Genomic DNA, 11,784 nt, shown 5'->3' with positions numbered 1-11,784 from the left:
TGGATTGATTCAGTGACTGGGGTAATCGGGATGGGTGTATCAGAGGCAATGCGATTTGCACGGGATAGAGCAGGGTTTAGGGCTGTTGTACATAGCGTCGCTATGAGTCATAAGCGACTCGACGGCACATAACAACAACAACAACAACCATTGGGACAAGTAAAAATTCCAGGCCTTTCAAGCCATCTCTAGTTGAGTTCAAACCATCAACTTTTGGATTAACAGGCAAACACATTGACCAGTTGCACACATCCCCATGGAGAATGTAATTCCTTGAACGTCCCACATTTGTGGCAAAACTTAATTCCTTACTTGTCCAATAAAGAAGGAAGCCCAGGGTAATGCTTATTGGTAAGGGTTTCACAACATGGTTGATATAATTGGTGTTGACAGATTATACACATGTTGAATTGGAAAAGTTAATGTTATCTCCATTTTGCAACTAAAAAGATTGAAAAGGGAGGAAAGTAAGAAGATGCCTTTGACATCTCTACAGATATATAGCGGCTGTGAACTTGGCTTTCCAGCAGCAACAAACCAGGTGATCTTCATGGGTCCATTATCAGGTGGAGGTCTCAGATGATTTTCATATTTATTTAGAATGGGATTGTGGGAGGGTATAGAAAGGAGTGGAAGGAGGAGAGAAAGAAAAGTTTCAAGGAGCTACTTATCAATTCCAACAGAAAACTTCTGATGCATTCTTAGAAAGATTTCATTTCTATTACCATGATAATGGTAGTTGGAGATGAGGAGTAGTGTGTGGTAGTGATGATAGGAAACACAGAATTTAGGGCAAGCTCTGCAGGGAACTCTGAGAGCTTAGTGGTAAGGAATTGAGCTGCCAATGCAAAGGTACAAAGTTCGAATCCACCAGCCGCTCCATGGGAGCAAGATAGACCATGTCCTTCCATGCAGTTTATAGACTGAAAACCAGCTGGAGGGGCAGCTGTAGGCTGGTTCTGACCCAGTGATACACAACCACCACCACAACAAATTATAGAATTTTGGTGATTTTCCTGAGCTCAAACGGCCAGTGATTGATAGCTTACATTTTAATAAAGAAAACAATGATTTTTGTAGAATTTCTTTCCACATAACAGTGTTAATTTTCTTCCTTTGTGATTTTTTTTAAACTAATTGATTAAGATTCTTTTTCAAATGGGGAAAAATAATAGGAAAAATAAGATTTGTTGGATGGTTAGCTGGCAGCTTTGAGTAAAGATTTTAATGTTTATAAGGTGGTTAAAAGTATAGTCCAATCCTTTAGTCTCAACTAATTTGTTGTTAGCTGCCATCAGGTCAGTTGCTGACACTGGGGACACTGTGCTGCGCGGGACAGGCACTTCCTGGGACTCAGCTGTTCCCACACCGGGGGCTGATCTCTTGGGTTGTCAGTGGTTGGTTTTTAGAAGTCGATTGCCTAAGAGAAGCCAATAGGACTGCAGAAGTGTTTGTTCTCTGTTTCTCCTGTGCACTTGAAATCTTAATAAAGACATTTGCTTGTGTGTAAATGAGATTACCTGGGTGAAAAACCCTCCAGAAACTCTCATTAAGTTGTGCCTTTTATGAAATTATATTCATGCTATTAACAAGAAGTAGCTATTAGAATCCACTCAGCCTTTTGCTGAAGCCCTATCTGAAGGTGGCATGGCCTATTGTTGTTGCTGTTGTTGTGTACCATCGAGTCACCTGTGACTCATAGTGACCCTCTGTACAACAGCTCAGACCCTGCTCTATCTTGAGCCAATTTCATTGGCTCTGACACACCTACCTCCCTTACCACAGTTACTGTGTCAGTTCATCTCATCCAGCATCTTCCTCTTTTGTGCTGGCCCTCTACCCTTCCAAGCATGATGTCCCTCTCCAAGGACTTGCCCCTCCTGGCAACATTCTCGAAGCCCTATAATGGATGGAGAGGAGATTAAGGTTGTTAACAGTTACAGTTTGCCCAGCTCTACAATCAACACTGCTGGCATCAGCAGTCAGGAAATCCAAAGATGAATTGCATTAGGTAAATCTGCTATCAGGGACCTTTCCAGAGTACTGAGAAGCAATGATGTCAGTCTAGAGACTAAGATGCACCTGATCCAGGCCATGGTCTTTGCAGTTACTTTCTATGTATCAGAGAGCTGGACTAAGGATAATGGAAGAAGAATTGATGCCTTTGAGTTGTGGTTCTGGAGAGGAGTCTTAAACATACCATGAACCACCAAGGAAACAGGTTTGTCTTGGAGAAAGTGAAACCAAGTTCCTTTTTGGAGGCTAGGATTTTGAAGCTCCATCTTACATACTTTGACCATATGGCCAAGAGGGACTAATCCCTGGAGAAAGACATATTGCTCAGGAGGGTGGAGGGACAGCACAAGAGAGGAAGACCCTGGATGTGATGGATTGATACAGTGACTAGGGAAATGGGGTAGGTGTGTTGGAGTAAGTCAGATTGGCTCAGGACAAGGTAGGCTTTAGAGCTGTTGTACATAGGGTTGCTAGGAGTCACAGGTGACTTGACAGGACATAACAATAACAAAGAATAGCCTGGTTTCACCCTTTCCAAGACACACCTGTTTGTTCTCTTCGTGGTCCATGATATTTTCAATACCCTTCCCCAGCACCACAACTCAAAGGCAGTGATTCTTCTATTGTGCTTAGTCATTGTCCAGCACTCTAGTGCATCGCAAATAATTGCAAATACCATGGCCTGGATCAGGCGCACCTTTGTCTCTAGACTAACGCCATTGCTCTCCAGTTCACTGGAGAGGCTTTTAACAGCAGATTTTCTCAGTGCAATTTGGTGTTTTGTTTTGTTTTGTTTGGTTGGGTTTGTTTTTTGGTGTTTTTTTTTTTAATTTCCTGGCTGCTGGTGACTATATGGCCTAACATCCTCTTTATTTTCCTTCTTAAATTTAGTAGAACAGAGAATACTCAACGCCTCTTATAATAGCCCACATAAATAATGTTCACACTTTTATAATGCATATAGCATACCTAGGAAACTAACACAAAAGCAACTGCAAAGTTTGTAAACCCCTCATAACATGCATGCTATTTACATAACTATAGTTCTTGATCCCCAATGCCTATTTCCCCCTATAGGAGAATTACTAAGAGGATTTTGAGCCCAGAAATATGGAGCCAGTGTTGGTGTGCAGTTGGCACTGCTATGTCTGTTCATCTGAGGTCATTTGCCTCCCTTCTTAATTTACTGTGTTTGATCTCAGTTTCTATCACTTTTATTTTGGTGAATGCATTCCATAGTGTATAATTAGATAACATTATAATGGAAAGTATTGATTCCTACTTAGTTACATGTGCACAGATCCTTCTATGTTGCTGTAATGGTTCAAACATACCTTTCAACAGTGAGAGCTTATCCTTGTAGTTTTCTTAGCACAGCTGCCTTGAGACCAGCTCAGTCTAGGACTATGTCCCTTTGAAACACCTGCCTTCCAGAGACAATTTCTAGTGGGAAGAGAGCATCCATCCACTGCCTCCCTCAAGATCCTGAGAATTTCAAGGTCCTGCAAACTCCTTTCTTCTCTGAGAAACTACAGAATCCAAACTAATAACCTCCTTTTTCCAGTGTTTGACCAATCTATGGATTACACGGGTTTATTCTTTTTCTTTTTCTACCCCATGATCATTGAAGCCGATGGTGCTCTGATTTTTCTTTTGTGCCCAGTTGGAGTATTAAGTCAACCCTTCTGTATCTCTGCTGAGCCTGGCAGATGTTGGAAGGAATGAAGAAGGGGAGGGCATGCCATCCACCCTGATACACACATGCTGCCTTTAGATGGGGCTCATCCTGAACAACTCACTGTAAATCCCCAGGATCCCACATGTGGTCCCTGCAGGAGAGCAGGCCCTCTAAAGTCTATTTTAAAACCTATCCATGCAGTCAGGCTCCAGTTGACATTCATGCATTCAGGACAGGCGAGGAAAGGGGCAGATGGAATGCTCTCTTCCCACCAGAAATTGGCTCTGGCAGGCGGGCGTTTCAAGGGGACTTAGTGCTGTTCTGATCCCAGTCTGCTAATAGTGGAAATCTCTGTGAGTAATGTCTAAAATCATCTGCTTGGGGGACTTGGGGATTTGCAGAGGGGAACACAGAATTTAATTTTTTAAAAAAAGAACTATTTAATTTAAAGAACAAATTCTCCCGTGAACTAATTGACTCCCAGCTGGTCCTTTCTGGATTCCGAACTAGACAGTGGGCACCAGCCAAATAATTAGTGTCTTGTAAGAACTGTAAATTATTGTCACTTAATGAAAAAAAAAAAAGGACTCCAAATCCATTTTCTTCCCCTTCACTTTTATGTAATGCCCTAGAGGACTTTGGTGACAAGATCTGCATTTTGTTTTGCAGCCTACTTGGAAGAGATCCAGTCAGTCCGTCGCCATACCAACAGCATGCTGGAAGGCACCAAGAGCCGGCACCCTCCCATCGTCGTCCACTGCAGTGCTGGGGTGGGCAGGACGGGCGTGGTCATCCTCTCAGAGTTGATGATCTACTGTCTGGAGCATAATGAAGTAAGTTGTCCTGGGCCTCTCTCTGCATGGCCCACCACTGGGACGAGTGGGCACAGTCGGCCAGCCATTGCATATGCCCTTTCATTCCCAGTGATTCACATCCTCTTCATGGCCCAGACTTTCTGGTCTGACATTTACAGCTGCTTATCTCTCTGCCTCCTGCTGTTCTATGCCCACACTCAGAGAGAAAGGAGAAGAAATGAGAGTGTGAGGTAGAAAGCACTTGGAAAATCCCATCTCAGTCAGTAGCTAGTTCCAGAACTCTGTGGTGGCCAGCAAAGGCTTAAGTTTTATCATGAGTGATTTTCTCAGGTGGGTTGGTTGGCCCTATGTAGTTTAGTTTCATTTCTAGGATGCGTTTTTGATCTAAATTTGTTGGAATAAGTGTGTGCACTTTGAAACCAGCTTTTGTTCTTTATAGTAAAGCTTTGAGCTACAACAAATCACTGGCTGCACCCTAGCCCTGGCCCTGGTGTGGCATATAGCAGGGGTAGAGGGGTGAGTTTGCAAACATCACTCGTCTTTACATAGGCTGGAGCCCAGCTCTTCTACTGAGGGAACTAGTCTGCTGTTCAGCTTGCCCCCACAAGGTGTCTGGCACTCCTTTCCTGCTGTAGCATCAAAAGGTACATTGCAGATATGACTAGTAGTAGTCAAAAGCTAATGGACTATTCGACTATGTTTTATTTACACAAGACTGTGCAAGCTTTAAGGATTTGTGGAGACGTAGCGTGTTGCATGTTGCACAGCTGCATGAAGGGTCAGCATTTTTAATCTATCCACTTCGAAGAAGAAAGATGAGCTGTCTCCACCTGTATGGACTTACAGCCCCACAAACCCTCTCTTTGGAGGCCTAGCCTGAGTCACAATTGACTTGATGGCAATGGCTTTGGTGGGTTTTAGTGCTGTTCTTTTATTCATCGGGTGATGCTGATTTAACAGCTAACTAAAGTGTTGGAGGGCCAAGTTCACCTAGGGACACTTTGAAAGAAAGGGCTGAGTATCTTTACTGCAGGCATTGAAAACCTTAGGGGTTTTCCTGTGACTCAGAGGGGTCTGCCATGAGTTGAAGTTGATTATGGCAGTTGGTTACTGGTACTTTTCTGAGGGACTCTAGACCCCACGCCCCCATTTCATTTCATTTTATTCCACTCTTGTAGTTGCCATGCACTGGAGCTAAGCACATCACTCCACATGGTTTATGGATGTGGAAACCGAGGACCCAGAATAGAGTGTCTTGTCTAGAGTCATGTGATTCTTAAGCAGTGACGTCTGTCTATTGGTCCAGAATTATTTCCACTCCTCACTCTGCCTCCATATATCAGGCATCACTTAGCTTCTGTTCGATTTTCAGATTGTACAGTTTGGCAAATCAGAGGACATTTTGGTGGAGGCTTTGTAGCTTCTAAGGGCGCTCTGGTGGGCTAGGAAGGAGTTGTGCTCCCAACCCAAAGGCATGCAGTTCAAATCCACCAGCTGCTTTGTGGGTTAAAGATGGACAGTCTCCTCCTACAGAATTTGCAACCTCTGAAGGTCAGCCATGGTCTGGTTCTGACTCAGAGGCAGATAATAGCAACAATGTGTGCACGTTATTGTCTGAAATTCAGATTACATAATTGCATCACAATACTTGTTATATTGAAACTTCCAGGAAAACAGAAAGTACTGAATTTCACTGTGTTCAAAGGACTTTAAACATCCCGCCAAATGTTAATTTTGGAAGCTTCCAGTCTGTACCTGTGAATGTGTGTGTGTGTGTGTGTGTGTGTGTGTGTGTGTGTGTGTCTCTTGAAAAAACACCAGAGAGATTTTCCTAACAGTTGTTATTAAGTGCCATCGAGTCGTAGAATTTTTTTTTTTAAACTGACTGACTACTGCTGCTGCTGTTGTTGTTGTTAAGTGCTGTCGAGTCGCAGGCAACTCATAGCGACTCTATGAAGGAGAGTCCTCGATGCTTGGGTGCCTTTCATCCTCTCTCCAGGTTCACAGAGTTTCTGGAGGCAAGCTATTATGGAAGTGGATGCCACTCCTCCTTCCAAGCTGACTGACTACTCTTAGGAACCAAAAAAATAATGGTTCCGAACAGCAGTCAGTTAAAAAAAAAAATCCTGTCGATGAGTAGAATACCAGCTGTGAACTCAGGTGAGAAGCATAGCAAGAACTTCATCAATTCCCAGGTGTCTCCATCATTTGTCTCACACAGGATGTCCTTAGGGAGGGTTTGTATCCCTGTGCCTTGTCACTGCTAAAAAGGTCTCTAACCACACCAGCTGCCAGTGTATCTATCAGCTCTGACTCACGCTGAGCCCATGTTAGAGTAGAGCTGTGCTCCATAGGATTTTCAGTGCCTGTGATCTTTCAGAAGTAGATCACCAGGCCTTGCTTCTGAGGTGTCTGTGGGTGAAACGGAACTGCCAGCCTTTTGTTTAATGGCTAAGTGCTTAACGGTTTGTACTACACAGAGGTTGCCAGAAAGCCTCTAGTGCGGTGAATCTGATGAAGCACATGCAACTTGTATCCTGTATGAACTCACACAGCACCAGCACATCCCTAGGGAGCAAGACGAGTCTTATCACCACCTCTCCACCAAGACAGCCCTTCTTCCTCATCTCCACAGCTGCCTTCTTTTCTCCATTCCCTGCAACCTCGTTCTCCACTCCCCCTTTCCTCCTTTTAACTTGAGATGCTATTCAGTCTGTCTTGTCAGACATGAAAGGTTGTTCTGTTCGGAGATCTTTGGAGACCCATCAAATGCTGAGTCTCCATGATGCGATGACATGAGGGCTCATTGATCGCCAGATGTTATTGGCCTAGTGGAACACAACAGCGCATATCAGAGCCAGCACAGTGGTGGTGGTGGTGGGGGGGGGTTGCAGCCAGGGTGGCCGGCCAGGGACATGGTGTGAGATCAGGGTGACCACGTTCTCGTTGGTGTCCCCACACAGCGGATTTCCTCAGTGCCCAGTTGCATGCCAGACCATTCTTTGCTGGAACTTGGTTGATCTTGAAAGAATGCCTATTCCCATTGATATTCAAAGATAGCAAGATGATTCATAGTTTTCGCTTCCCTTTCCTTAGTACAAATAAGCCTTGTCTGTCCCTTATCCCACACTAGCTGTTGGTACATGGTCCAGGGGGTAGGGGTGGGGAAATTTAATTGTAATCCTGTTTCAGACCTAACTAGTGAGATTTTCAAGCCCTTATATCAGAAGAATAGGACAGTTTTAACTTAGTTTAGTTCTTTTTATGAAACATCGATTTCAACAAGGAAGTATAAAATGTGTGTCCTGTTCTTCTCCAGTCCAAACTTTCCTGCCTTGATCTCATGATTTCTAGATTTATTTATTTTTTTTATCCTTTATATTTTAGCTTGTAACTCTTACAGTTTTTGTTTTGTTGCCAGCATGGCCTTTCTGGGCTTTGCCCTTCCATGTTTGATTGTTAACACAGAAAAGTTGAACACAAACGGAATAAATCCAAGATAGTCAGGAGAAGGACAGGCAGCTGTGAGGTGGGACAGGAGTGAAGCACCCTCCTAGCCTGGTCTCTTAGGCCTCCGACTAGTCTACTGCCCCCAGCACTGTCCTCCTCGTTAGAATGGCTTCCCCCAACACCCTTTGAAGCAATAGGTTTATAGTTTACAATGGTTTCTGTTGGTTCCAAGGAACCAACATTAATTCTTAGTCCTAGGTGGTTGTTGGCTGTGTACCCCCGAGTCTGAACTGATGCAGCGCCGACCCTCTAGTGGGTTTTCAGAGGCATTAAATCACGTGGAGGAGATTGCCTGTCTTTGTCTTGCAGAGCAGCCAGTGGATGTGGACTTTATGCCTCTTGGGTTGACAGCTCAATTCCTTACCACTAAAGTCACCAGAACACTCTGGACAAGTTCTCATGAGTCAGAAAGCAAATGTGTTCATCTTGCTGCTTTGCAGAATGATTTCTCTTCTCCACAGAGTTGTTGCTGTTGTGTACCATCGAGTTGGAATGACCTCATAGCTGACCCTCCACCAGGTTTTCTGAGGCAGTATAATCACACAGGAGGAAGTCGGCTAGTTTTCTCCTACAGAGCAGCTTATGGATTTGAACCAAGTTTTCTTTGGGTTGGCAGCACAACCACTGAGAGGAGAAGGTGCCTCTAAGCAAGTTTGAATAAGTGTCACCTTCCTTATTCAACTGCTGTCAGTTGACAGCAGAACTTTTGCAAGTGAAACTTAAAGGCAATTGGAACCTTTTCACTGAAAAACAAGAGTAGTCTTCTCCACCCCCCCTTGTCCCTAAGCTGCCTAGGATCAGATAATACACTCTTTTTTTGGCTGAGTGTTACCATCTCTTGTGATGGGATGATGGCAGAGGTGATGGTGAAAATGATTTTGCAATAATATTTTATGATAATATTATCATAACAAAAGCTTACCTGTACCTAGTGCTTACTCTGTGCCGGTGCTGTTCTAAGAGCCTTACGAGTATTGCCTCAAGTAGCCTTTGTGGTAACGCTATGAGATCAGCCTTGTTATTGTCCTCGTCTTAGAGATGAGCCACTGAGGCACCAGGTAGCTGAAGTGGTTAGTTTTCCAAGAGCTAGGAAGTGACAGAACTGGGGTGTAGCTCAAGAAGTCTGAGCCAGAGTCTGGCTCAATTATATATGTATACATACATACATTCATATATATACATATACATACACATACATACACATACATATATATATATATATAAAAATATCTCAGTTATTCACATAGATACCATCACTGGCTCTGGGCAGGTAGGCAAAGGCCACAAGGAGTTAAGAGAGCAGACTCTGGCTCAGACATCAGAGAGTTGGACAATGACTAGGGAGGACAGAAGGAGAATTGATGCCTTTGAGCTGTGGTGTTGGAGAAGAGTATTGAATGTACCATGGACTGCCAAGAAAACAAACAGATTCATCCTGGAGAGGGTTAAACTGGGCTACTTCTTGGAGGCAAGGATTCTGAGGCTTCATCTGACATACTTTGGACATGTTGTAAGGAGAGACAGGTCCTTGGAGAGGGACATCATGCTTGGGAGGGTGGAGGGACAGCACAGGAGGGGAAGACCCTCTATGAGGTGGATTGATTCAGTGACTGGGGTAATCTGGATAGGTGTGTCAGAGGCCATGCAATTGGCACAGGATAGAGCAGGGTTTAGGGCTGTTGTGCATAGGGTCGCTATGAGTTGCAAACGACTCAACGGCACATAACAACAACAACATGTATGTATATACAAATACAAACATACATAAACCCATATAAACATATATCTCAACTATTTATGTTGTTATTGTTGTTACGTGCCGCCTGGTCACCTGCAACTCATAGTGAACCTACATACAACAGCTCTGAAAGCTGCCCTGTCCTGAGCCAGTCTCACTGACTCCAACACCCCCATTGCTCCAGTCACTGTATCAACCCATCTCATCTGGGGTCTTCCTTTCCTGTGCTGTTCCTCCACCCTTCCAAGCATGATGTCCTTCTCGAAGGACTGGTTCCCTCCTGGACATGTGCCCCAGGTGTGAGAAAGAGCTTCAAAATCCTAGCCTCCAAGGAGAGACTTGGTTTCACCCTCTACAGGACAGCCCTATTTGTTTTTTGATGGTCCATGGTATGTTTAGGACTCCTCTCCAGCACCACAACTCAACTCTATATAGGTGTGTATGTATATCTACCAGAACTCCTGTATACATACATACATACATACATACATACATACATACATACATACACACATGCGCGTGCGTGCACACACACACGCACACATCCATGCACAACACACACCAGCTATCTACCTATACCAATATGTGTACACACACACACACACAAACATGTTGTTGGTAGGTTCCATCATGTTGACTACAGCTCATGACGGCCCTAGGAACAATTGGTTTGAACCTTGCCCTATCCTGTGCCCTATCACAATGTCTGATACAGGAAATTTGCCATTTTAGTTATTTTTAAGTATAAAATGTAGTAACATTAATTATTTTCATCACATTGAATAATCATGATCGTATCTACTTCCAAAAGTTGTCGTCACCCCAGTTATTAAATAACTGACCATCCCTCCTTGGCAACTAATAAACTTGTGTCTCTGTACATTTACCTGGTCTAGCTATGCCCTTTAAGTGGAATAATACCATATCTGTTGTCAGCCTTAATTTTTTTAATCCTTAATCACTTTCATGCTCAGCACAGAGTAATGTTCCTTAAACATGAATTACTCCATTATCAGACAGCTTTAGATTGTACATTATGATACTGGTAGTGTCTGAAGTGTCATTTAGGCAAATAACCCCTTGACACACCCACACAAATTCTGGAGATTGTCTGATCCAACCTAGCTGACAGAGTCCTCCACTTTTATCTTGCATCTGGACACGGGCAGTGAGTGGACGCGAACGGGACAAGGGAGGAGTGACTGCTTGAGAAGAGGTCTCCCTCTCACGGTCTCGTGCTTTGTCTCTTTCTTGCAGAAGGTGGAAGTGCCCATGATGCTGAGGCTCCTCAGGGAGCAGAGGATGTTCATGATCCAGACCATCGCTCAGTACAAATTTGTCTACCAGGTCCTCATCCAGTTCCTGCAGAACTCCAGACTCATTTAATCCCCACAGCCCAGCTCCTGGGAGAGGGAGCCCGCTCATCTTGCTGATGGGGAGGCCCTTCCAGACGACATCTGCTCCCCAGCCGGCAGCAGGCAGGCCCCGGGCCCTCCCAAGATGGGGAGCCAAGAGTCTTCATCGACATCATGTATTATTTTATATGAGATAATTTATTTTTCCCCTTTGGGATGACGTTTGTGAAATCATTGTAATGGAGTTGTTAAGATGTAGTACTTTTTTCATTTGAACCACATGGCGACTGATCTGCATTGTAACTCGTCAGCAGGAAGAGTGCCCGGTGGGGCAACTGGGGGACTGAGGCATATGGGAGCACGTCTCTGGTGAGGTTGCAGCCAGGCTTGTAACCAACCTGAAATCCATCTGCTTAATTTCTCATGTCCAAATCAAAGATGGCAAGAAAATGAATTGATCCTAACTTTTTAAGAAAAAGGTCAAGGCCCTTCTGGTGAGGGAAGACACTCTATGTGCTTGTATTTCCTGGGTCCTGATCTCTGATGGACAGTTCATTTCCTTCTACCTTCTTTGCTGCCCTCACTTTTATTAGTTCCTCTTGTTTTCTCCTCTCTTGTAAGCTGGAGTTAGAAACAGGATGAGCCCCGGGAAATGCTCCCTTTTGCTGCTGT

General features: G+C 44.1%; 1 protein-coding gene across 1 annotated transcript in view; it reads left to right on the top strand.

The window, feature by feature from the left end:
- Positions 1-11,308, top strand: part of PTPN14 (protein tyrosine phosphatase, non-receptor type 14) — a 144,700-nt gene extending 133,392 nt beyond the window's left edge. Inside the window, exons 17-18 of the mRNA XM_006890554.1 lie at positions 4,364-4,527; positions 11,015-11,308. Of these exons, the coding sequence (XP_006890616.1) occupies positions 4,364-4,527; positions 11,015-11,143 (293 nt within the window). The 3' untranslated portion in view covers positions 11,144-11,308. The remainder of the gene's footprint in view (positions 1-4,363; positions 4,528-11,014) is intronic.
- The last annotated feature ends 476 nt before the right edge of the window (positions 11,309-11,784 follow it).

The sequence above is a fragment of the Elephantulus edwardii genome, unplaced genomic scaffold (genome assembly GCF_000299155.1).
Source record: "Elephantulus edwardii isolate Elephantulus edwardi_28Jun2011 unplaced genomic scaffold, EleEdw1.0 scaffold00090, whole genome shotgun sequence".
NCBI lineage: Eukaryota > Metazoa > Chordata > Mammalia > Macroscelidea > Macroscelididae > Elephantulus > Elephantulus edwardii.
The sequence above is the reverse complement of the archived record's forward strand: the minus strand, read 5'-3'. Positions and strand labels throughout refer to the sequence as shown.